Source organism: Panthera leo, chromosome C2 (assembly GCF_018350215.1).
Source record: "Panthera leo isolate Ple1 chromosome C2, P.leo_Ple1_pat1.1, whole genome shotgun sequence".
Classification (NCBI taxonomy): domain Eukaryota; kingdom Metazoa; phylum Chordata; class Mammalia; order Carnivora; family Felidae; genus Panthera; species Panthera leo.
The window spans coordinates 135,826,703-135,854,476 of NC_056687.1; the positions used below are offsets into that span (position 1 = coordinate 135,826,703).

General features: G+C 41.6%; 1 protein-coding gene across 1 annotated transcript in view; it reads left to right on the forward strand.

Moving 5' to 3' along the window:
- Positions 1 to 27,774, forward strand: part of KCNH8 (potassium voltage-gated channel subfamily H member 8) — a 355,694-nt gene that overhangs the window by 105,920 nt on the left and 222,000 nt on the right. The window contains exon 2 of the mRNA XM_042903485.1: positions 11,925 to 12,158. Within this exon, the coding sequence (XP_042759419.1) occupies positions 11,925 to 12,158 (234 nt within the window). The remainder of the gene's footprint in view (positions 1 to 11,924; positions 12,159 to 27,774) is intronic.

Genomic DNA, 27,774 nt, shown 5'->3' on the forward strand with positions numbered 1-27,774 from the left:
TCAAAGGCGTTATTATCTAGGATAGAATCCTCCCACACCTTAGAAATTGAGTATGTTCTCATCTACAAATTGGGGCTTTGGGTATATAATCAGGATCTCCTTCCATTAGGACATTTTTTGTGTAACATGTACTACCTAGTGATTTGGTTTAAAGTGGAGATTCCAGGCTCCCATAGCTTGGAGATTCTAATTTAACAGACCTGAGGAGAGGCCTGGGGAAACTGCAACCTTAATAAGCAAACAAGAAAACCCAGTGGAGGTGGCCCAGGACTGTACTTGGAGAAGCACTTGACTTGGTGACAAGGAGCCCCTATTGAGATCCTAGCTCTACTCCCTCTGCCTGTCATCTGCTGAGATTAGGACTGTTGTAGCCCTAAGGATATTTTAACTTGCTGTGGAACGTTGTTAGGTTATTCAGCCTTTCTGAGCCAAAGTCCCTACATCTATAATGACACAGTAAGATGCTGTTGTGAGGGCCAGAAATTTAAAATGCAAAATGCTGACCTGAGCGCCTGGCGCATCGCAGCTGCTTAATAAACAGTAGCTATTTTCCGCTTTATTTCTGCCTGTCTAGGTTATTTGGCTGCCTCCTTTCCTAGTCCTGTTTTCCAATGCAGAGGCAACATTCACCTTTGGTTGAACAACACGTTTGGTGTTGGTTTGTCCATTTTTGCCATTGTTCCTGGGCCTTCACCTCCCCTACAAATTCTCAGTCCGATCACCTTAATTACAGTTTTGCACTCTCTCTGCCTTATTATAAAGACACTAGAATAAAAACACTAATATTACAGCCATGGAATATCTGTAACTATCAAATTAGTTTATTCTTGTGTTTCCTGCTATTTAACTTACAATTATCTCTTGCAAAACCACTCATCTTTTCTGTTTAATCTAACATGAGTACTGCGAAGCAGAGAAGATTATGCAGTGGACAGATGAGGTTCTGGAAAATGCTACCAAATTATGAAAAACATTTCAATTGCATTAGCTTCCACAGAATGTAAGCAAAGCATAAATGGGGAGAGAAAAGTCAGTCCATTCTGCGGCACTGGGCACACTAATTTATATAGGTTGTCTTCAAATCAAATTTTAAAAATCAAATTTAAGTGTAAAAATATAATACATTTTGGTTGAATTAATCACTTTTTAAAAGTATGTTTGAAGTAAAGATCCTGTTCCAGCCTGTTTGAAATTAAAAGGAAATATTCTTTGAGTTAACCATAATTGCATGGAACTCTAGGTTGTGCTAGAGGATAACCAGGGGACACGTTACATTAAATATTTTGGGAATCTGGGTATTCATAGAACATGGCTGGTTTCATTTGCTAGGTTCCATGTAATCTGCCTTTCAGTAGGACAAATAAGATACCAAAATAAATAAGTCTGTCAGAGCAAAAATATTGTCGCGTGGTCTTAGTCTTTAAATAAACTACTAAGAAAACTTTTACGAAGGTATAAAATTTAAACCACAGTTAGTTACATATTTGGTAAGTTACATTTATTTAAGAGAATAGTATTATACTAAATGAGACCTGGGCCAGAAAATCCAGGCCCTACGATTGCCAAGGCACAAAACCTTCCCTGCCCTTTTTCATCTAACTCTGCCTTCCCGTTCCTCTGGGGGAGTTGCATTGTAGTATCATCAAGTCGTGTATGTTGGAATGGGGGAAAGCATAAAGTGAACACTAAGCTTTCTCTTCCCCTGCTCTTTGCAAAAGCAGGAAAAAAAAACTGGTCTTTCCCAGGAGAGCTCATCCATGGTTCATATTTAATTTAGAGGAGGGAATTAGGGTGGGACAGGAATTATAAATATGCAAATGAAGGGATATAGCTATGCAAATGAAGAGATACTTACATCCTACCTACTTCTTTTCACTAGGCCCACTAAGGTAGTGGCCAAGATGTAGCATCCTGGATCAGAAAATTACAAAGTAGCTTCTTAATGACCCTAAATAATCCCTAACGAGTCCAAAATGCTTGATTCGTGCTGTTCATACGGTAGTTTTCTTTACTAAGAAGTGCCTCATAATTTTTTCATTTTGTATTTTGGAGAAAGGGCATTGTTTAACATTATTTAACCTGTTTCTACTTAATTGATTTTCTAATAGAAAACAAAGTTTTCTATTTCTGCTTAACAAAGACTTTATTAAAAGTAGCATGTCAGGGGGGGCCTGGGTGGCTTAGTCGGTTAAGCGGCCGACTTCAGCTCAGGTCATGATCTCGCGGTCCGTGAGGGCTGTGAGTTCGAGCCCCCGTCGGGCTCTGTGCTGACAGCTCAGACCCTGGAGCCTGGAGCCTGGGATTCTGTGTCTCCCTCTCTCTGACCCTCCCCTGTTCATGCTCTGTCTCTCTCTGTCTCAAAAATAAATAAATGTTAAAAAAAAAAATTTTTTTTTTTAAAAAGTAGCATGTCAGGATGAAAAATGGGATGAGCTATTAGGTGATGAGGTTTTTGGGGTGATGGGAGGTTTGGAGCTGACGACCAAGAGGGAATTCTTGACAATGTCTTTGGTGCAAAAAGGTGATTTTATTCAAACACTGGGAGAGTAGCTGTGGGCAGGAATAGCTGCCCGGGGGACCACGAGGAGGGACTGGTTTTATACTATGGGGTTGGGGGTGTGGTAGAGTCCAGGGGAAGTTTCCGGTGAGATTTTCATATGCTAAAGAAGACTCCCAGGATGCTATTGTCAAGCCAAGGTTGTTTTTCCCTCTAGCAAAGAATTAGCATTAAGACAGCAAGGAGTTCCTGGAGACACGTTTTACTAGGCCTGCCTCAAGTATTTGTCACTGGGCTGCAGGTTTAAGGAAATTTAATTTTATCTGCCATTTCCTTCTGCCTTTGTTTCCCACAGCATTAGGGTTTATCTTTAAAGCCAGATATTTATCTTTGTTTTATCTTTATCGTCATCTTTATTTTATCTTTAAAACAAAGATGCTAGTTATAAAGGAGCTCTGCTAAATGTTAAAATAATAGAGCTAAAAAACATTGTCTTCACTTGGGGTGCATTAATGAAAATTTATAGGTTAACAAGTTTATTCCACTCATTTGTTTAATAATCGTTGAGCATCTAATAAAATCCCAGATACTGTTCTAGAGGTTGTGACTACATTAATAAATAAACCAAGCCCTTATCCTTTGACGTGTACATCCTCTATGACAAGTATAAATACTATTTTTTTTTTAAGTAAACAGATGATGTGAAAAGACCATTTTGTCTAAAAGGTTAACTCTAGAAGACAAGAGCTACAGAAAAGTAGGGCACAGTTTAGTATTATTTCAAAAGTCTTTATAGGAAGTTGATTGTGGATAAAGTATGAAACACATTTTATTATTATCTTTGAGATTTCTGAAGTTTTTCCCTCATTCATTTTACTTTCTTTTTTTATTTTTTATTTTTTTAAATTTTTTGACGTTTATTTATTTTTGAGACAGAGAGAGACAGAGCATGAAGGGGGGAGGGGCAGAGAGAGAAGGAGACACAGAATCGGAAGCAGGCTCCAGGCTCTGAGCCATCAGCCCAGAGCCTGACGCGGGGCTCGAACCCACGGACCGCGAGATCATGACCTGAGCTGAAGTCGGACGCTTAACCGACTGCGCCACCATTCATTTTACTTTCGATAGGTACTGTCACCCTGTCATAAGTCAAAATCATTCTTTTTCAAGATTAAACTCATTTCCTGAGCTCTTTTTTTTTTTAAATTTAACTTAGGTTTTTATTTTAGAGAGAGAGAAAAAGCACAAGCTGGAGAAGGAGAGAGAGAGAGAGAGAGAGAGAGAGAGAGAGAGAGAGAATCACAAGCAGGCTCCAAGGTCAACACAGAGCCCTTGGGAACATGCATGACCAGAGCTGAAATCAAGAGTCAGACTCTTCAGGTGCCTGGGTGGCTCAGTTGGTTAAATGTCCGACTTTTGCTCAGGTCATGATCTCTCAGTTTGTGGGGTCGAGTCCTGACTTTGGCCCTGCACTGACAGTTCAGAACCTGGAGCCTGCTTCGGATTCTGTGTCTCCCTCTCTCTCTGCCTCTCCCCTGCTCATGCTCTGTCTCTGTCTCTCTCAAAAATAAATAAAAGCACTAAAAAAATTTTTTTAAAAGTCGGATGCTCAACCACCTGAGCCACCCAAGTGCCCCATGTTTCCTAAACTCTTAAGAGATAGTATGCCTGAGAAGAATTAGACAGCTCAACACTGAAGCTCACACCCCTGAAAAAGTGGAATTTGCAAAACTTAGTGATCTCGCTATTATCTGATAATGATAAAGAGTGTACTTGGGGCACCTGGGTGGCTCAGTTGGTTAAGTGTCTGACTTTTGGTTTCGGCTCAGGTCATGATCTCACCTTTCCCAGGTTGGAGCCCCACATCTGGTTCCGTGCTGACAGTGCAGAGCCTGCTTGAGATTTTCTCTCCCTCCCTCTCTCTCTGCACCTCCCTTGCTTGCTTGCTCTCTCTCTCTCTCAAAATAAATAAACATTAAAAAAAAGAGTGCACTAAATTTGCTTAACATGCATTTGTCTTAATGAGCTTTTATCTTTATTGGGAACTTAAAAATTTGCTTATATTTTTAACTTCATCAAGATTGCTATTTGTTTTCATCCAAGTTATTTTTATTCAGCCATTTAGGTGAATGGTGAAATAAACTTTAAGAAGAAAATTTTTTGAATAGGTGTTATGTGCATATGGGACAAAATTCAAAACGTAAAAAGGTATACAATGAAAAACTTTTTTTTTCTTGTTTTTATCCTGAGCCACCATTGTAGATCTTTCCAGTGATATTCTAAAGGAGCTTCTCACCCTTTAATATGCATATGAATATTGGTAAAATACAGATTCTGATTTAGGGGGGTGGGGGCAGTCTTAAGAGTCCACATTTCCAAGAAGTTCTCAGCTGAGTCTGATATTGCTGGCCTCGGACCACACTCCCAGCAGCAAAATGGAGAAGCACACTTGTTTATATTTGTCTCTGTGTTTGTTTATTGGACTGAAAGGAGCAAGATATTCTCATACACTGATACAGCTTACTGCTTTCTATTACAACTTTAGCCGTAGAATTCCAGCTCAGAGCTTTGCTTTGTGACAGTTTTCTTCTAATTTTTGTCTGTCTGGAGTGATAATTTATACAGTTTGTTAAAAATCAAATCATAAATGAATGATGAAAACCGTCAATATGACCATTTGAAGCCTGGCACTAGGAGATGCGTAAATCGTGAGGACTATGAGAATCCCTCTTCGCAAATTTTTTATCTGCCCTTTTTTTTTATAAGGTTAGAAAAGTCCTCAAATCCAAACAACTTCCTAAATTTGGGTACAAGGCACACTGAGGATTTTAGCTTGTAGCCAGCATCATCTATCTAATAAAGATGCCATCATACTTGGAAATGATACAATTAAGTTCCCTGAAATCAATATAAAGTACAGAGATGGCCTAAATAGTTTAAAGTCAGAGACATTCACATTCTATCTGCCTGAATAAAGTATTCTCTAGAGATGACCATGATCAATATCACAAGGGGTACGGACATTATCTTCCTTGGACCTGTATGTGAATGTTACTCAGAAAACATGGGCGGCTCCTAAAAGAAGATTAAAAGTTCGTGTTCGTTTCTTATTTTCTGCAAGAATGTGAGCGCTAGAGGATTCAAATTTGCCTGTCTACTGTGGCTGCAGAGTATGTTTTTATGAATAGTTGTTCACATGGTGCAAGATTTGGTTTTAGGAGAGGACCAATACCAGAGGCACGTTTCAGAAATAAAGATCTGGACCATCAAAAATCCCAATTTCTATGTGATTGGCAGAAAAAGCCAGAGGAATATGGATTCCTCCTTGAAGCCAAGTTAGTGTATGTCACTGACCCCTTTGGTTTGAATGATTCCAGGGGACAGATGGATTTGGATCTGCCTAATCCCCTTGATCATGCGCTCGTCTACCTTGAGTCGTGGTCCTTATGCCTCGGTTATGTTGAGGTGTGCTATGTGGTACATGCTAAGTAGTGTGCCAAGTCACAGAAAGCAAAGAGCACACCTTCCTGAAGTTCCAGCTGAGTTAAAACTTGGGCAGGCCCATAGAAAACAAATCAGAAACACTCAAACATGAACAGACAACGCAGGAGAATACAAAATTCTGATAGATTTTTACCAAACATGAGATTTCAAAACCATATTGAGCTTAGGTCTCTGCTTCCAGGTCCCTTGGAATGCAAATTTATGGCTTCAGCCAACGGAGGGATATTTTAATGGAAGAATTTTAGAAGTACTCTGATCTACACGGAAAGGGCATGAGGAGATCAGAACCCTGATCTTTTGAATTGTAGCTACCTTTCTTTGCCTCCTTCAAGCCTCTGGAGTGGGTGTGTGCAAAATATTTTGGAACCAAGAAAGTTGCTGTGATACTTTTGAAATCTTGACTTTCTGGAGGTAATGAGGCGACACAGAGGTTGCTGAGAGACTCCGACTGGTTTAAGAGAGGTCATCAATGAACTTATTTTCAAAGCTGAACTTGATATTATTTATTTATTGGTTGGTTGGTTGGTTGGTTGGTTTATGAGTTGATACATGTTAATGAACTTCTAATAAATAATCTCTGTAGAGAAAACGCTGCTGATTTGGGCTGTTCAGCAACATTTGGGCTGCTGATTTGGGCTGTTTCTGAGCAGAAAAGGTAAAAATTTTCTAGAATAACCCATTTTCTAGAATTAACTTAACCCTATTTTCTAGAATTGCTTTTCTAGAATTAACCCATTCCGGCTGGAAGTAGAGAACAAGTCACTTCTTTACAGAGGGAGTACAAGATGTATTGAATGGAGTCTATCATTGAGAACCAGTTTTAATCCTTAGCTTCCCACCTTGGGCAGGAAGCTAAAGTTCTCCAGGCTTCAGTGTTCTCACAGGAGAAGTGGGACCAGTACAAGGATGAAATGAGTTAGATGTGGATTGACATTTGCCTTCTCTTCTTTTTTTTCTTCGATACCTTTCCATTTCTTCTTCCATTCCCTTAGTGCCTAGAAGTTGACAATGAGTAGTACCTCACCATTCGAGTGGGAAAGTGGTGCTGTGTATTAGAAGTCAGCCCAAAGGACCTGGGTCTTTCCCAATACTGAGATTCCCTCTGATGATCTACGAAAGCTTTTTGCTAAGGAAGCATTTAGAAAAATAATCAACTGTCTAAAGTAGAAACACATTTAGATCCTACTGTTTACTGGCTTCAAAACTGAATGTGCACAAAAGGATGACCTAGAAACAAGCAGGAAAAAGCTGTGTGGCATTTAGATGCATATCACATATGCATAATTGATTCCTTAAAAGGTTAAATACTCTTAGCATATGTAGGGATAGTGGTATATCCATGATGGATTCGTAATTATTATGGCAATGGCTTTGTTTTACATAATTCTAAAGTAAATGTCATGTTTCTTTGGAAATTCCAGGACTGGGATTCAGAAAAGCATATGTTTCCAAGTAGATAGCAGGGTAAAAGGAGCCACTCTTTCCCAAACAGAAGGACTATTCATGTAGCTAGTACGCTAAGCTTTATGAGGCACTGACTGCCACTAAATTCTCTTCAGAATTGAAATGCAATTACATATCGAGGACAAGTGCTAAATATAAACAGAAAAGGCCAAATACATGACTCTTTTTTTGCTTTGTTTTTGCAGTATATTTGCAGGAAGAATTCAATACCCCAAACGCACTATAATCCTTAATTGAAACACACAGGCAATTTGGTGAAGCCTTTAGCAGCCTTTTTCAAAAGCTTATTGTAGCCCGAGAAACTGGTCTTTTCTTACGTAAACAATTGTAAGGATGCTAAGGAAATTAATAAACGAACCAAGTCACTAAGAAATATGTAGAATGAAATACTATAATGTATGCCATAAAGTCAGAAAAAAATTGGAGTGTGTTGTCTGAGGATACATATGTAAGCGGTAAAAACTGTATGAATGGGAATGGGTATTACAAAAATTCAAGTTTGGGGTTTCTTCTTTGGGGAAGGAGGGAAATACAGTTTGTGCGGTACCCACAGGGGTTTTTGCTGGATGTATGATCTATGGGTGTTCATTGCTGATGTTAAATATTGTTATGTAATTTTTTAGGTAAGTTACATTTCTTAATTTGTAAGAATGGAAAAGTCAAAAGAACACAGTGAAGAAAAGCACAAATTAGGTCGGTAAAAAAAAAGTAAGATAGTAATAATGATAAAAAGTAAATTTATTAATCTTGGGTTGATCAAAGTATCCTCATATTGTACTTTTAAAAGATTTAAATACATGCCATGTGCAAGATACAACCACAATAGGTCTCTAGAAGGGCTGGAAATGGAAAGACGAGAAAGGGTATACCAGATAGATACTGATGAAGTTTTGGGGTGATGGTGCGGTGGTTCGGAGCTGATGGCCGAGAAAGAATTCTGGAAGACATCCCTGGGGCAAAAAGGTGATTTTATTAAAGCCTGGGTCAGGACCCGTGGGCAGAAGAGCTGCTGCATGCACTGGATCGTGGCAGGCCACTCATTACATACTCAGGCTGACAGAGCGTCAAGGAGAGAGTGTTCTGGAAGCAAGGTTTCCAGGATCTTGAGGGGCTGGCTATTGCTAAGGAAATGCCACTTACTACCATTTAATAAGACCTCAGTCATGAGTCCCTTCGGATGAATATGGGGTGGGGGTCATAAGCTTGGAGTATGATTGCCAGCGTATATCTTGGGGGAGTTGAGTTTAATAAAGGAAGTTTCCAAAGGAATGTTTCTAGGTTAAATTAGACTTACAGGTTCCTGGGGCGGGGGCATGGTCAGGATAACGTGAAGTCAAGATTCCCTTTTGCCCCTAGCAAAGTGTCATCATCATCATCAAGGCAGATGAGCTCCTAGAGGGAGGTCACTCTGCTGGTTTCAAGGAGCTGTCAGTGGGCTCTAGGCAGTAGGGGAATTTAATTTTGCATTTGCCTTAGTTTCCCACATCACCATGGCAAGCACTTAAACCCCTTTCCCTTGTTCTTGGGTAGCCAGGAGCGTCGGAGGAATATCACACAGATCCCGCTTGGGTGGGGAGTGTGCCAGCCTGTGTTTTGCCCTCAGCTGCCCTATGCTCCCTCATCAAATACTAACAGAAGAAAGCTATTGTAGCCCTTTAAATAACAGGGAAACTGGACGTTAGGATAAAACGTAGTGTTGTTTATTCTCTCTCTGTCTTCAATTACTCTTTCTCCATCCTGAGACCATTTCATCCAGGCGTCTGCTTCTGAACTTGCAAGACTTTTGATAAATCATTTCTGCCTATTTCTTATTCCAAGCTAACCATTTTCAAAGCTTAGAATCTTTAATCTCTCAACTCTGGTAGTACTTATTATCTGAGTACCATTGATTTGGTACTAATCATAGGCTCTGTTTTAATGTTATTGGTATTCACGCATTTCTTCAATTAAATTGTTATAATCTAGAGCTATAGATTATACCTTCTTCATCTTTTAACACCCAGCATCACCTCCTCCTAAGATCTGCCGTGCGGTAGAATCCAGTCGCCTGGCATACAGTAGAAAGTTAATAAACATGTCAGCGGGCAACTGAAAAATGGCTTCTGGAAGTGCATTAAAAGCTGTTTTAGGATGTTTGAGTGCTTTGGCAATGCTGTGTATTTACATTTTTTTAATTTAACATAATTTCTTTTTTTAAAGTTTATTTTTAGAGAGAAAGAGAGAAAGGATGAGTGGTGGAAGGACAGAGAGAGAGAGAGAGGAGAGAGTGAGAATCCCAAGCAGGCTCCACACTGTCAGCAGAGCCTGATGTGGGGCTTGATATGGGGCTCAAACCCATGAACCATGAAAACATGACCTGAGCCCAAGTCAGATGCTTAACCGACTGAGCCACCCAGGTGCCCCTATATTTACATTTTCTAAACAATCTCTCAGCCAAAGTTCTCTAATGGAGACAGAAAGAGACACTATGGTTAGAGAGAGACCAGGAGCTGTGCAGAGTTGGTAAGGTGAAGACCATAGCCTGGTAGAAGGGTGCCCACCTCTGGACCTAGCTGGGAACTCCTGCAGGTTCATTAACTGATCTTTAAGGGTGGAGACTGCATCCAATAAACTTTTTATCTCTACACCTGGAACAAAGTCCAACATGTAGTACGTGGTCGATAAATGCTTCTGCAAGGTATGAGAGAATTAAATTTTAGCCTGGGATAATTTAATTCACTCCCATGGCTTCAAAATAAGGTGCCATTGAAGGCTTCCCAGCGCAGGTCTTTAGCTCTGGCTTTTCTCCACAGCGGGGAGGGTGAGTGGGAGGGTAGAGGAGCCAGCCCAGCCCAGGCAGGATGCAGATGTTAGCACTAGAATTTGTACTCTGGGCTTAGGGGCTGATTGGGGCAAAGCTGGATAGAGTGGATTTGGTTCTGCCAGCTGATAGTGGACTATGGAAACACGAAACGGATGTTCAAAAGGCCACGAGGAAGCCCATGGAATAGATCTTCAGTGCTTGTCCCGCTGGCCATTGAGAAGTAGCTGGGGTTCCTGCCTTCTCATGGCATGCAAGATAGGCTGTCTGTTGCAAACCTTGTTTAAACATAGTGGTTTTTGAATAGGCAATATATAAAGCATAGCGTATAAAAATCAAAGGGTACAGTGGGTATATGGTAAAAATAAGTGTGCCTACCACTTTTGCCCAAAGTTACTCTCTCTAAAGACATCTACGGTTACCAAGTCATTCCACTGAGGTTTAGGTACGCACAAACATTTCACATTTAGATATACATATACATGTTTGTGTTTCTATATTTTCAGACAAATAGTTCATCTGATAGCATATTATATTTAATCTTGATTTTTTCATTTAAGACATTATGCTGGAATTCTTTCCATTTTTTCTTGTATTATTTTAAAAAATCCCAGCCTCTAATATTGTCTGATATACTGTCCAATATTGGTTTCATGAGAAAATGAATGAATGATTTAATAATAGTTTCTAATTCATTCTGAACCTAGAGTCACCAACCATCAGATTTTATAAAATGCCTTATCTTACAGCCCATCTTTAATTTACATCTTTTTGCTTATAAGTATCCTATCGAAACCTCAAAAAGTCTCAAAAAAATTCATCCGGCAGGAACCTTCCTTGAATATTGCCTCTCACACTGTCCTCCAGGAGTTATCTTCAAGCACTTAACACTTTGTTATTTTTGATTGTCCTTTAATTCTTATTTGTTAACATCATAACCATAAAGGTGTGCGTAATACTCAACAGCTTTTATTGAATACTTAATTGTGCCAGACATTTCACTAAGCACTTTAGGTGCATTTCCCATTAATCCCCACAACACACCTTTCTCTCCCTTTAGTGGGAAAATTCCAAGTTGTGGTCCTCTGTCACTTGCAGGGTCTGTTTGATTGAGCCTCAGCTGTCATGGCAGTAAAACCCTTTTCTCCTACTCTTTATTACCTTTCCTCCCTTCCCTCTCTCATTTCTCCAATTGCTTCCTTCCTGAAATCATCTGCCAAATAAATGACTTACGCTCACATCCTCCTTCAGGGTCTGCTTTTCGGGAAATGAAATCTCAAGAAACTGAAGTTTAGCGTGTGAATAACTTGTTCAAGTTTATCAATACATCGAGTGGCAGGTTGAGGATTTGAGCCCAAAGTCACACCCAAAAGTGCCCTACATGACTGCTAACTAGAGAGTATGTGTCTCGAAGCAGACCAATGAATCCTGACTTCCCTCTGTAGTGTGTTTCAAAATGCAAGCCAACGTCAGAGCTTAATACTTCTGCTGGTCATTGCCATTTTGTTTTGGACAGTCTCTTTCCCACCCTGGCACACCAGGACATGCATTTTAGGCACGGTTAAGCTAAACCCGTGTCCTCTTCATTTGTTACTGAAACTGATTTATGAAACAGTTCCTCGTGCTCGTGTAGTGGCTGAATGTCCTCTTGTCATTCTACAGACAGCAACTTCATCCTCGCGAACGCCCAGGTGGCCAAGGGGTTCCCCATAGTCTACTGTTCTGATGGCTTCTGTGAGCTGGCTGGATTCGCCCGGACTGAAGTCATGCAGAAGAGTTGCAGCTGCAAATTCTTATTTGGAGTCGAAACCAATGAGCAGCTGATGCTTCAAATAGAAAAGTCGCTGGAGGAGAAAACAGAATTCAAAGGAGAAATTATGTTCTACAAGAAGAACGGTGAGTGCCTTTCTTAGACTGGTGCTCATTGGGCAGTTGTGAAGGGTCACCCTCTCCCAACTCAGTAATTACTTCATAACTCCCATTAAGGCTTCATGGTATTTCATGTAAATACAGGCTGTTACTGAAGTTCTGCTAGTGACTCAGGCAATAGCCTTGTTTTAGCCATTAGCAGCATAAACTGCTTGAAAACTTAGCATTAGAATTATGACTGCTCAATGTAATATATTGACTGAGTGAATATAAGTTAAAATAAAGTGTGTTACAGTTTTACTATGGTCATTGTTAAAATACATATTAGATACAGTAGTTGTTAATAAAGTATAAATAGATGATCTTATCCGGGGATGTTTTCCAAATTGTATGCCTTTCAGAACCACATCTCAACCACAGTCATTAAGGACAGAGATCCGGTGTTCACTGGCAGAAAAGGAAGTTAATTTAAAGCATATCAGCATAGGCATTTTTCTCTTCCAGTTCACTGGTCCCAGAGCCTTTCTCACTACCTTTTTATTTTATTATTTAAAAAAAATGTTTTTTAAATGTTTTTATTTATTTTTGAGACAGAGAGAGACAGAGCATGAGCAGGGGAGGGGCAGAAAGAGAGGGAGACACAGAATCTGAAGCAGACTCCAGGCTCTGAGCTGTCAGCACAGAGACCGACGCGGGGCTCGAACTCACAGACTGCAAGATCATGACCTGAGCTGAAGTCAGACGCTTAACCGACTGAGCCACCCAGGCGCCCCTCTCACTACCTTTTTAAAGACAAACTAAGAGACACATGGTATAATTCAAGGTGGGAGTAAATTTGCCTGGCTCAAAACTGCCACTGAGGAAATATGAAGCATTTTCTTGTGGTTGCAGTTTTGTGACTTTTCTCTAAATAAAAGAAGATCTCTAGGGATGGGTGTAGTATCTGCAGTGCTTGGGTCCTATGTAGGAATCAGTATCATTATCTCATGGGCCCTGGTGGTTGGGATGAATCCAAGAGGCATTATTTTGGGGAAATGCTAAGTCAAAATTAGAACAAATTGCCATTTTCCAGTTTCTAAAATTTTATCTCTTTCTTTAGTAGTCTTCCCTAAAGTAACATAGCCTTCTGAGATTTATCTGGGCACATGGTTGCCAAGGTAGAGAATAGATTTCCCAGCCTCTTTTGCAGTTGGGCTGGACATGTGACAAAGTTTTGGGCCAGTGATACGCAAGAGAACGATTTGTGCAACTTTTAGGAAAAATCCCTAAAGAAATACAATTGTGTGCCCTTTAATTTTTCTTCTCCTTTCCCATGATGTTACAGACTAAATTATGTATCCTCAAAATTCATATGTTGAAGCCCTAACCCCCAATGGGACTGTATTTGGAGATGGGGCCTTTAACGAGGTGATTACGGTCAAATGAGATCGTAAGGGTGGGGCCCTAATCCAATATGATTGGTGTCCTTATAAGAACAAGAGATACCAAGGATGCGGGCATACAGGAAAGGTGATGCAAACGCACAGAGAGAAGGCCACTGTCTGCAGGCCAATGAGAGAGGCCTCAATAAAACAATGCTGTCAGCATCTGATCTCCATTTTCAGCTTCCAGACCATGAGAAAATAAATTTCTGTTGAAGCCACCCTGTCTGTGGCACTTTGTTAGGGCAGCCCCAGCAAAGCAATGCATGTGGGTCAGAACGTTAAGGCAAAGCTGGAAAGCCAGCTTCCACCGTTTGCAAAGGTCAACATCATAGAGGAGTGCAGAGTCACAGGATGAAAGGAGCCACCCTCCCCCACCCCAGACAGAAGCTCGTACATGCCCATCTTATTTGAATCATTTCATTTGGGGGTCGTTTTGTTACAACGTCTAAATTGCGTTCTAACGCAGGGTTTCTCAACGTTGGTGGCGCTGACATTTTGGGTCGGTAATCATTTGTTGTGGAAGGCTGTCCTGTGCATGGCAGATGATAAGGAGCATTTCAGGCCTCTATATTTTGCTCTCAACACTTAGTATTGGGGTCATTGTCAGGCAGAGAAGTGGGGGCCTAAACATGGGAACTTCATCTTCTTTTATAACGGGTTTGTCTTTGGAAGATACTCTTTGAGCGTGTGAATTTTGGATTCACAGTGGGCATGAAATATTGGAGAGTACCATCCTGGGAGGCACAGAATATCCAGTGCTTTGGTATTAGGAACATAGTTCAGACCATTGTGTCCTTCCTAGTGTCAATAGATAAGGCCTACCTAGCAAATATGACAAAATGAAAGGACTCCGGTGCTAATTATAGCACAATCATTGAAGAGAGCCTGAGATTAAAAAAAAAAAAAAGTGGAAGATGCCACTGAGAATGCAGACTGGTAGGGAGTGATAAAACCACCATCTGGTGGAACAAAGAGAAAAGGGATATCTTTTGTCTAAAATATCTGCTGACAGCAGACTTGTCCTTCTCAGGATAGGCACCTTGGATAGGTGACTCCAAATCCACCTGGGTGTCTTCCTTTTTCAGCCACCTCTAAAGTTCTGAATGTAGCACCACTGAGAAAAGTTCAGGCCAAGGAGGAGAAGCCCCAAAAATGGAGATGTGAGAGGCCAGAAAAGTAGAAATTATGGAGCACAGTGTGGGAATTTCCTGAGTTCAATGTTTCATAGGATGTCTGCAGCCTTGGACCTCTTTGGATGGGAATCATTAAAAGCATCAGTTGCCTCTATGCCAGTCAATATGGAAAATTGTCTGACGTTGTGAGCAAACAAATTGATCCGGTTACAAGTGGTTGAAAATTGCTGCCTCTCCCATGGTAATCATGCTGTATTTTCGCTATTTTTAGAAGTATCTGTCTGCACACACCACAGTGAACCTTTGAAGGCACAATCTGTGCATTAGTTTGCTCTGCATCTCCAGCGTGTAGAGCTTGAGCTCAGAGCAGTGTCCATCACAAATGTTCATTCCTCAGTAAATGCTTGCCGAATGGAATTGAAATGGAACATTAGAGGGACCTATGGATACTTCAGAGACTGTCTGGATTTCTGATTTTTAAAAAAAAGCTATGCCCTCAAGGGTCCTCCTTCTCTCCTCCAAAGCTCCTTTCTTTTAACTTACTTTCGAAAGTAGTGCTTGTTTCTTATTCTGGCCTGATACATTTTGACCATCTGTGACTGAGCTTCTTTGCTTACTGGCCCCTCAGTGTTGCACTGACCTCATGGGACAACACTGCCTTTTCTCTTCCTGCTCAGGCCTATAATAACCTGACCGGAGGCTGGTAATGTGCATCAGAATACTCTCAAGGTTTTAGGGCATCTCATGGGACTGATCGTAAAGGAAGACACACTACTATCCTATAGCAAATGTGCCTATTTACTGAGTCCAGAGGAAAATAAAAAGAGGAAGTTCTTACTGGAATTACCCACCTGTCAGAACCCCAGCTCCTAGTCATGTCTTGAGTCTGTAAGTCTGCCTCCTACCTCTCTCTACTCCCCCCCCCCATTAAAGATCCTTCTTTCATACTTTATGAAGTATGCTTCATAAAGCATGAAGGTTGAATGCTATAGTCCTCTTTAGGAAAACCTTACTGTCTACCCACTAGACTGGTCCTCCTTGAAGGGTGTATTGTCCTCTCCTGACTACAGAAAAGTGTGGGACACAGCATTCTCCAGAAGAATTCATCACACAATGCAGAGTAATTCAGCCTAAATAAAAATAAAATAAAACCATAAAGGGATGGAGAAGAATAGGTTTCATCTGATCCCTTTCCTTATCTCTGCTCCAACAATTTGCTCCCTTCTCTCTGGGTTATTGTGGTTTCTTCTAGGTAACTGATAGAAAATAGACATATCTAGAGGGGGGTCTGGGTGGCTCAGTTGGCTCAACATCTGACTTCGGCTCAGATCGTGATCTCACGGCTCGTGGATTTGAGCACCACATCACGGAGACTGCTGGGGATTCCTTCTCTCTCCTCTCTTCCTATGTGCATTCTCCCTCTCTCAAAATAAATATATAAACTTCAAAAAATAGAAAACAGACATACGTAGAAGTATATGTACACACACAGCCCTCCGAAAATATAGTCATCAAAGAGAATACAGTCTTTTAAAAGGTCAATAATTATGACAGCTAGAAGAATAATAATGGCTAACACTTAAATAATATTTAGTACGTGCTAAGAACTTTCTCACATACTTAACTTTTACTTATATTAGCCTATTTAATCCTAGAGCTTTTTAAAAAATAGATACTCTTATATTATATTGCAGATGAGGAGACCAATATACAGAAAGAATAAGTTTTTTTTAATTAAGTAATAATTAGGAAGACAAATAGTTTCACACGTAAACATAATATAAATCTACAGTTATGGTGCATGTAACAAAATGTAGAATTGTCAAATTAGTCTACATCTGAAACTAATAAAGCATTATGTGTCAACCATACTTTAGTAAAATCATCTATTTTCAAAAAAATTAAGTGATTGTATAATTTCCATAAAGCACTAATCATCGACTTATAGAAATTGTTCATTACTGCGTTGTCATATTGTGTATGATTGTATTTGGAATTTGACTTATTTCAAGTAAAATACCTAAGTAAAATTCAGACGTAAAAAAGCATAATATGTAAACTCGTCTTTGTCTAAAATAGAGATAGTAATATTTTACACTTTCACATTCAGACGGAGTTGACATTTCTCCTTACTTGTCCTCCCTCTAGATAGTCAAGGGTCTACCCATATATCAGAAATGAGTACCATTAAGATGCCTTTTCAAAAAGCAGACTCCTCCACTTTTGTGGGGTTTTTTTTTAATGTTTTTGAGAGAGCGAAAGAGAGAGAGTGCAAGCAGAGGAGGAGCAGAGAGAGGGAGACACAGAATCCAAAGTAGGCTCCAGGCTCTGAGCTGTCAGTACGGAACCTGATGTGGTGCTCGAACTCATGAGCTCCGGGATCCTGACCTGAGTCGAAGTTGGATGCTTAACCTACTGAGCCACCCTCCAGTTTTGTTGATATCAAAAGGCATTAACCAGAACTGTTCTGGGCAAACAGAGGTATGGCTACCCTAACTGAGTGTAATCATTTTATTAATTCTGTGTTCATCCTCTCATTTCTTCTATATGAGTGATACTAATATCTATGTGTTTCTCTCCTTTTCTTATGCATAGCATACTTTGCACACTGTTCTGCACCTCACAGAACACTGTGTATCCTGTAGGACTGTGTATACCTTGTCGAACTCTAAGGTTCCTTCTGCCATCACCAGGAAGTTATTTTATGAATCACTTCTTAGTATAGCTACATTTTTGCAACTTTCTGAGGTAGGTTTCCTCTCCTAGGGTGGCCTCTCCTACACTAGTATTTGAAACATTTCCCTTCTTTACCCTGATCTTCATGCTCTGACCAAGTTGAGTTCTGGTTCTAGCAGCTTCCAAGAAAGATTTTCTCGGAGCGTTGAAGGCTCAGGCAGCCCCAACCCCATTCTATCTTTGTGTAGCCCACTTGCACTCACCCGAAATGGAGCTCCTTTCTAGTTTCTTTTTGCAAGATTTAAAAAAAAATTTTTTTTAAGTTTATTTATTTTGACAGAGACAGAGTATGAGCATGAGCTGGGGGAGGAGCAGAGAGAGAGAGAGGGAGACACAGAATCCGAAGCAGGCTTCAGGTTCCAAGCTGTCAGCACAGAGCCTGACGCGGGGCTCGGACTCACGAACTGTGAGATCATGGCCTGGGCCGAAGTCAGATGCTTAACCAACTGAGCCACCCAGGCGCCCCTAAGATTTTATTTTTAAATAATCTCTACACCCAACATGGGGCTGAAACTCACAACACCAAGATCAAAAGTCACATATTCCACTGACTGAGCCAACCAGGTGCCCCTCCTTTCTAGTTTTAGTTGTTTTCAGATCTCCAGAGCCCTCCACTCTCAGAGCATTTCTTCTTTTGGAAATGGATAACCTGTTGAGGGTTTATGAGGCTCCAAGCTCCTAGGCCTGTGAGAATTCTCCTTTTCCTATCCTGTTTTTACCTTGCAGTTGCTACTCCTGCAAGGATCTAGCTTCTAAGTCAACTAATCTGTCACAAAGGAGCCAAAAATGTAGTCAGGGAAGATAGTCACTTTAATAAATGGTGTTGGAAAAACTGGATATCCACATACAAAAGGATGAAAACGGACCACAATCTTGTACGATACACAAAAGTCAACTCAAAATGGAATAAAACTTAATTACTGGGGGTATTGCCCCATCACTCTGTATTCTGAGGTTCCGGGGGCACACTGTTACACAGTTTTGCTCATGATTTTGTGTGTGTGTGTGGATTTCTGATTTTGCTACCTTAGTTACTTTAATTTTGTGAAAGGATTGGGGATGTTTCAAAGACCAACAACTCTTCACCACCATTGCTGTTTCACGTAGCTGTTTAAACAATCTCTTTAGACCATGTACAGTTGCTTTGGGGATATAAGCCCAGTCTCTGAGAGTTTTCTTCTTCTTTTTTTCTTCCCAAATTGCCATTTGTATGGCTGGGGTGAGAGGGGAATATCTGAACCGAAGGCATAGTGAGGAAAGGACCCCCCTGACCTCTTGTTGACCACTGATTCGTGCATGGCCCATCTGTCTGATGCTCTCGCAAAGTGAGCACACCCATCCTTCACACCTAGAAGCAAAGGGAGTCTCCGGGGAAATGAACTGGAGCATTCTTTATGCTCTCACATTTCCTCAAAAGTAGGCAGCCACCTCCATGTTGATAAAGAGGTAGTCTGACGAGCAGTTTCTCTCCAGTCCGAAATAGAGAAGGGAAAAGGTCCCTAATATCTTCAATGTTTCCAAAAAAACAATCCAATGCAGCTTCTTTTGTCTTCAAAGCTGTGAAACCTCAGCGTGGAGAGATTATCTCTGGCTTCCCCTACTTGTTCTCATGATCCACCAGCTGAGAAGGGACAGGCTAAGATGTCATCTCATATTGCCATCTTCCAGATTCTAGCTTCTGGGTCAAGTTTTTTAATGGTAGAAAGTTGTTTCTTCACTGTCATAGAAGACCATCATGTTTGGCTCTATGGGCCCCAACCGTTAGATGTTAATCTTAGCATATCCTCTCCACAGAAATCTTATCTTTTAAGCCCGTTTTCTTTTATTGATTGATTGGTTGATTGATTGATTTTATTTCTTAAAATTTTAATTCTGGCATAGTTAACATAGAGTGTTATATTAGTTTCAGGTTTACGATAGGGTAACTCAGTAATTCCATATTATCACCCAGTGCTCATTCCAAGACAAGTGCACTCCTTAATTCCCATCACCTATCTCACCTATCGCCCCATCCACCTCTCCTCTGGTGACCGTCGGTTTGTTCTGTAGAGCTAAGAGTCTGCTTCTTGGCTTCTCTTTCTCTCTCTCTTTTCCCTTTGCTCATTTGTTTTGTTTGTTTTTAATTCCACATGCAAGTGAAATCATATGATATTTGTCTTTCTCAGGCTGATTTATTTCCCTTAGCGTTACACTCTCTAGCTATATCCATGTTGTTGCAAATGGCCAGATTTCATTCTTTTTAATGGCTGAGTAATATTCCATTGTATCAAGCCCATTTCCATACGAAATAGATCCCAGGAAGAAAAATGCGGGAGGAGAGCATACATTTAAGAAGAAAATGAAAATAACAGCTAATTTTGCAGATATAGTATCGTGATGTGTTAGTTTGCTAGGACTGACCTAACAAAGTACCACACACAAGTGGCTTAGACTAAAGAAATGTATTGTCTCACCATTCTGGGCGCCAGGAGCCCACTATCGAGGGGTCAGCTGAGTTGGTTCTGCTGAGAGTTGTCAGGAAGAATTTGTTCCATGCCTCTGTCCTAGCTTCTGGTGGTTTGCTGGCAATCATTAGTGTTTCTTAGCTTGAGGAAGCATTATCCTGATCTTTACTTTCGTCCTCACATAGTGTTTCCTTCTGTGAGTGGCTCTGTCAAGATTTCCCCACTTTTATAAGAATGCTTATCATATCTGATTAGTGCCCACCTTCATGATCCCACTTTAACTTGTTACCTCTGTAAAGACTCTATCTCCAAATAAGGTCATATTCCAAGTTAGGATTCTAACATATCCACCAAAAACACCTGGCTACATTTACATTAGGTATATCACAATTTAAGTGACTTGCCCAAGATTGTAAACTAGTAAATAAAGAATCCAAGATACATAAACGTTCTTGGACTTCAAGGTCCTTGCCCTTAAGCCACTGGCTCTCTGTAGAAATGGGGATGGGTACCACCTCCCAGGGGCATTTTGCAAATCTCTGGGGATGTTTGACTCAAGAAGTTGTTTTGTCATTTAATGGGCAGGAGTCAAGGACACTAAATGTACTATAATATACGGGATTGTCTTGCAATCGAAGAATTGCAAGTATTTTCATACTTTGCAAAGTTTCATACTTTGCAAAGTTTCACACTTTGCAAAATTTCCCAAAATTTCCTTGTGTTCTTTTATGGTTTGTTTGTTTGTTTGTTTGTGGTAAGAACACTTAACGTGAGATTTATTCTGTTAACATTATGCAAAGTGAAATAAACCAGTCACAGAAGGACTGCAGGATTCCATTTTTATTAGGTATCTAAAATAATCAGACTCATAGAAGCAGAGAATAAAATGGTGGTTTCTGAGGGTTAAGGGGAGGAGGAAAAAGGGAGTTGTTCGCTGAGTAGAAAGTTTTAGCTACGCAAGATGAGTAAGTTGGACAGATCTATAACCCCAGAGCGGCCACAGTTAACAATACAGTACCGAGTACTGCAAGACTTTGTAATGCCCCATCAGCTTTTCCGGGAAGTAAAGCACTGGTTTCTAATTATCTGAACTTAAAACTTAACACACACTGTTTTGGGGAAGGCTTTAATTTCCCACTGAATTTCCGAGAATAAAACCATAGTGCAGTGAGGAATGATTCAATTTCATCTTGTTCAGAATTTCACCCATTTCTGAAAAATCTCATCACTGACTCACAGGACTTGTCCTGGGTGCAGCAAACACATGTGCCTGGGCTCTGCACGCAGAGTTCTTGCATTCTGGGAGATTCTGTACACGGGTCCAATTATCCAGCTGCCACAGTACATCTTCTCTTGAAGCCAGTCATGCCTGAGCATTTCGTGTTGAGATGCATACTAGTTTATCAGAGATGGCTTCACTCTGATTTTTCTGTAAGCTTAGTGTTAATAACATACAGTATTGCTTTTCTGAAAACAACCTGTATAATATTAATTATGATTTTTCACTTTTAAATAGAGAAGAGAGAAATATAAGTATTTGTTACAAAAAGGAATCCCAACTCTGATAGTTTTGCATAACTCACAAATAAACTCATTCCCAGGTCACCTTCAAGATTTGCCGTCTGTTTCCACGCACCTTCTGAACTATTGCTTAATGTTTTTCTTTATTTTTTACTTTTTTACTTTAGGGAGAGAGAGAGCATGAATGGGGCAGAGGGGCAGAGGGAGAGAGAGCGAGAATCTCAAGCAGGCTCCATGCTCAGTGCAGAAAGCTACACTGGGCTTGATCTCACAACCCTGGGATCATGAAGTTGAAAGTCAGATGCTCGACTGACTGAGCCACCGAGGCGGGCCTGCTTAATGTTTTTAAGTTGACTCACTTTTTTTAAAACTCAAATTGCAAGCAAAAGAAAGCTAAATCACTACTCTAAACGGAAAACCAGGATCACTAGCCTCAAGTGGAAGGTAACCATAAATAAATATGCAATGAAAATATTGTAATTTCAAGTCTTGAAACTTAAGAAAAAAAGTGTACTGTGAAATCTATAATAATAAATCTAATTGATTATGGTGTGCCAACCAATGAATGTTATCTAGTTTTCCCAGTAAGAATTCAAGTAAGTATGAATTTTTTCACATTTACAGATAAGGAAAGTATGATGCAGAAAAATAATGTGAACACAGACGTGTCTTATGTGTGTTTCATGATAGACAGTCCTCAGCTTATCATGACATGGACAAATGCTTAGAAAAATCAAGGTTTTTTTTTTTTCTTTTTAAATATAGTTCGATTTTCAACTTTCTGTGGTTTGGACTTTAAACATATATATTCGTGACAACAAAAACAACTTATTTACAATTTACTGTTTGTTTAGGGAGGATGCCTTCTGTGTGTTGGGGAATCCTTTGTTTACTCAGCTGCTAGATATATATTCAGATGAAAATCAGAAGCTGAAAACTTAAATTGTTCAGTAAATACAAAGTGGTGGTGAGTGGGAGTAGGCTTCTCGTAAGTAGCAATGGGGGGAAGAAGAGAGGGAGAGGTCAGGGGGACAGGAAGAGAAGGTAAGAGAACGGGGAGAGCTAGAGAAATGGGAGACATTAGGTGGTGTCTTAACTCCTTTCCCTCAAAATGTCTGAAGGTAGGCCGGATATTTCTGTTTCAATATGCATTAAAGCTAATAGGTATTAAAATGTAAGATATTTATATGAACTAGCTAAAAGAATCTGTTCTACCAAGAGTATGCATCCCACTAGTTGAGCAAGCAGTGCGTTTACTTCTGTGTACACATAAACAGTCTGAACCAGGCATATGCATACTCAGTCTTAGAAGGTCAGCTCATGGTCAAAGACAAAAGGAAGCAGATTTCTTCATGAAATCTCTTTTTTATTTACAGTGAGCTGCTCATGGCAGATAGTCATAGTAAGGACCATCACTTTCCTTCTAACACTGAGTTTATATGTAAGATATTTTTAGTGAGTTCAGTTACACTCAGTTTTTCAAATGACTCTGCAGATGATTTTTAGAATAGTTGATTATGCCCTGTAGGTATTTGAGAATTGGAGCTCAATACAGGAAAAGAGACAAAGCCTTGGGGTGATAGAATGTCACATGATTCTCAAAATCAACATTTTATTTATGTATGTATGTATGTATGTATATATGTTTATTTATTTTTGAGAAAGAGAGAGAGACAGAGAGTGAGTGGGGGAAGGGCAGAGAGAGAGGGAGACACAGAATCAGAAGCAGGCTCAAGCTCTGAGCTGTTAGCACAGAGCCTGACACAAGGCTCGAACTAATGGACCGTGAGTTCATGACCTGAGCCAAAGTCAGACACTTAACTGACGGAGCCACCGTGTGCCCCAAAATTAGCATTTCATTTTTTTTTAATTTTTAAAAAATATTTATTTATTTTGGGGAGAGCGCAAGCAGGGGAGGGGCAGAGAGAAGGAGACAGAGGATCCAAAGCTGGCTTTGCCCTGACAGGCTGACAGCAGCGAGCCCCATGTGGGGCTCAAACCCACGAACCGTGAGATCCTGACAGCTGAAGTCGGTTGCTCAACCGACTGAACCACCCAGGTGCCCCCCAAAATTACCATTTTAAATGTGTAGCCTCGTTACTTCCCCAATACTATTAAGAAATGGGCTTGCAGCGTTGCAAATAGAATGGTTTCGTGTAAGATCCAAATTTCAGAGCAAGAGGTGTCATTCCCATCCACGTAATAAGTGAAAAACAAGAAAATGCTCTTTAATGGAAAGTGTAGTGTCTAAGCGCCTGTCTTCTGTGGCTGTGGGCGTTCTCAGACTGGGCGTCACTCACAGTAGCTTTAGATTTCCACCACATGGAGAGAACAGTGAGGTAAGCCAGGAACCTATTTCGACAAGAGTTACAGAACCAGGCTTGAGATTACAGGCAATACGAGAAACTTTATCTTAAGGTGGAGCGAGATCTGGGGCAAAAGGAAAAGTAAATTCTGAGTGAAGCAAGAGCATTTTCCCTGCCAGCCCTCCCATGGACTCAGACCAGAGTCCATGAGAAAGGGAGCACAAAGGAGATGCCATCCTTTCATAGGATCTCCTCAGGCTGTTGAGACTGTCTGAGCCCAGGGCATTAGCCTTCCTTGGGATGGTCCTTTGGCAACCACTAAAAGCTTCACCGTGAGCCTGGAGGATGACGCAGAGCTTAGAGTCTTGCATTCTTGGAAGGCAAGAGGACTAGATTATGGAGACCTCCCCTTTGTGAGTTTTAGAAGTATCGGTGAAGAGCCCAATGGGGACTCAAGTCTACTGCAAAGCTAGTGAACGTAGGAGCTGGGAAGCTTTTTCCCCGTGAAATGGATACAAGCATATTCTTCCTCCCAGGCTCGTGGAGTCAAGGAGGCACAGCACAGTGTATCTAGTGTCCCAGTTAACCATGGCTGTGCAACAGCCACCTCAGAATTTAGTGGCTTAAAATAGTGGCAGTCTCAGCTTACAGTACTGTGGGTCAGGAATCCAGGCTGGGCTTGGCAGAATGATTCTTCTTCCTTTCGGGGTTGGCAGCCGTTGGTTGGTAGGTGGTGTTCAGATGGGAGATGCTTGGATGTTCAGATTGGGGGACCTGAGACGGCTTCACTCGCATGTCTGGCCTGTTAGAAGTCTGGGATTGACTGGGACGGTGGCCTGAAGTGCCTACACATAGCCTTCTGGAGGCCTCCAGGTAGTCTAGTGTTCCGCGAACCAGGCAGACACTGTGAGACCTTTCGTGACCTGGTTTAGGATGTCACCTGTGCAACTTCCATACCATGTCAGTACTGTGGTTGGGGCAGCTACAAGTCTACCCACATTCGGGAGAAGGGGACGTGAATCCCAACTCTTGATAGAAAGAGTGATGAAAAAAAATGTGCAACCATGTTTTACAGACCTCAGGTCTAGATTTGTTGCAACGTATTTGTCGAAAGAGAGAGGGAGAGCAGCAGGAGGCAAGAGGTCATTTAATTCTGATGCTTATAAAATTTACAGTTTTCGTAATGTCTGAAGGGCCACAAATAGGGACCGTGCTTCCCACAGCTAAGTGTATTAGGGACCTGCGGGTCAGACTGTTGCTGCTAACTTTCCGTTACTTTCCAGTCTGATTCCTCTGAGCCTTTACTTCAGACTTGGCACGCCCCAAAATAGAAAGCATTTTATGATGCTTTTATGATTTTATGATGATTCTCCAATATGCCTGTTCAGTCTTGATAGAAGATTAGTATTTTATATTTCCCTCCTGTGTCTTTTGCATTCAAGAAGCGAGGCTCAGAAATGCAAATACAGTAAACAACCTTCAGGGATGGCAGCCGGAAGGGCAGAGAACTCAGAGAGGACAGGCACACGCAGCCTAAGGGGGAGGCTGCCAGGCAGTTTATCGAATACGAATACTTATTCGTATTCGGGCTTCGTCCTTGTAAGCCTAGGCAGCTCTCCTGGGCTCTTTCCCACATAGCCGAACACGCTACTCTAAGTGGAACCATGTCCATGGTTCAGGTTCCATGGTTTAGTCAATGAGCAGGAGTCTTCTGTCTGTACTTGACGGGCTAACCCCGGGCTGCCCAGCCAGGATGATCGGAGCAAAGTGAGACAGAGGTGCAGATCAGGCGTCAGCATCTTTGTCGGGACCTGCGTAGCTCTGCCTGCCCTGTCCAGGTTGAGCGGTCACGGTTGCTGCCTTGCTAGTCCCCGCACGTCCACTTGTTCACGGTCAGCCTTCCTGACTTCATACAGTACTAACAACTAACACGGAGCGTTCGCTGCGGGCCAAGCCCCGTGCTCGCTGTTTGCTCGTGTTGTTACCTCCGTTTACACCTGTCATCCATCCTTTGCGGCAAATCCTATTAATGCCACACTTCACAGTTAAAGAAGCTCATTCCCAGAGAAATTAAGTGGAAGGGCCGGGGTCCGAGACTCCTGATCGCTGCACTCACAGACACTTGGTCATGCTCACGGGCATGGCAGACCTCAGCCTCCTACTTAGGGAGCCTTCACCAGCTCCTGGTCTATGAGAGAGAGAGGGGCTTCCTAGGTGCTGTACGTCCGGGAAGAACCGGCAAACAGTCAAGGAAAGAACCTATTAAGTTACTCATTTTTGTACCTGTGGCTGTTCATATTCCATCTTTATGAGCCAGAATTGAAATGTAACTACCAGCAGTGTCTGAGAATCTTTGGAGCTAAACAAGTTCCCTTTGAAATGAGAAAAACCTGTTGTTTTAAAGGTTCTCTTTCTGTGGTGAGAAGGAGATATGGAGCTTGGAGAATCGAGCCTTGGTAAGGAAGGATCTTCCCACGATATTTACTGTGCCCAGGCCAACGACCGGCTAATATAACCAGAGCAGTAGCTAGAACCAGAAGGGCTTGGGGTAGAGTCTTTGCTGTATAAACTCCCTAAGTATGTATACTAGCTAAGTGACTTGGCTAGTCTGAGCCTCAGCTTGACCTTTTCTGAGGGAGAGAGGTCTGATGAAGGACCAAACGAGGTAACCATTGCTCACACCCATTATTAGGACAAGCTCACACCCATTATTAGGTAACCCATTACGAGGTAACCATTGCTCACACCCATTATTAGGACTCTAATTTGTAGAGTCCCTTGCCTTTAAAAAGATCTACTAAAAATTTCAAGATAGCAACCGTGGATCATTTAATCAAAGCCTGGGGCCCTCCTGAGTGCACGGCCTAGGCAACTGTACCATTTGTATGCCCATGAGGCCGGTTCTGAACATTATAGCCTCTCAACAAACATCCCTTCCTACCATGGCATGTTTCCCTCACAAGAAGAACCTGTCTGCTCTCATTTCCCAGCGTGCCGGGCCCTCAGAACCTCCCACTTAGATGTCTGAATCCAATGTTCGGGCCCTGGCCTGTGGCCCGGTTTCTCATCCCCCCGTCACCTCACTAGAAAAGCCATGGACATCTAACTATCTAACCATCTTCAAAGGGATCCCGCAAAGATTCTGTGATGTCTTAGCCAAGACGCCGTATGTCCTCCAAGTTGTAGAATTACAACAGTCACATGAGAATGTATGCCATTCTAGACATGCCATCCTCTTACCATGAGTGATGATATAATATTGACTAGTTACAATTACATAAAAATAGACCTGTGCTTTATTTCTCAGTGATGAGCCTGCACTCCATGACACTCGCCAAATTCGCACACTAACAGGTACCAGAAATTCAGATCTCTGGGGCATCCGCATGGACCTTTGTGCCCCGATGAAGTCATTCTTCCTGCCATTGCCTCAGTTCAGACTGTCATGATTTGCAAGAGTTTGCCAGGGGCCTGAGTTGCAAGAGTTCCACTCAACCAGCTGCCCGATCTACAGTCGGTTCCCCTCCCTGCCTCCATGTCGTCTTTCTACGGTGCACATCGGCCCCCCTGCTCTCTTGTGACAAAGCCCTGGTAAATGCAACCTGCTTAGCCTGGCATGTAGAGGCGCTCGTGAGCTAGCTCTTGTCGGCGGTCTCCCTCTTCAGACTCATCCTTTCTCTTTTCTGCCCTCCCTTCTCCCCTCATTCTTCATCATCCCTACTCCAGCAGAGCCTTGCTTCATCATGTCATAGTTTTTGAAAAATGCCCCATGTTTGAACTCACCTTGTGCCTTCTTACTGGACCCTCGCCCTGCAGGGAATGCCGCCGCCACCCTGCCCGTTCCCTCCATTAGGCCAATAAAGTCATCATGGTTCAGTTCAAGCCTGTCTCATCTGGGAGGCCTTTGCCAACTGGGACCTTCGTTTTGCATCATGCTTCCATCCTTCATAGTAGGTACCATCCTGCAACAAGCTGAGAATGTTTGTTTCCTTCAATGTGATGGTGTTAGGAAGTGGGGGCCTTTGGGGGTGATTAGGTCATGAGGGTAGAGCCCTCATGAATGGGTTGGTGCCCTTATT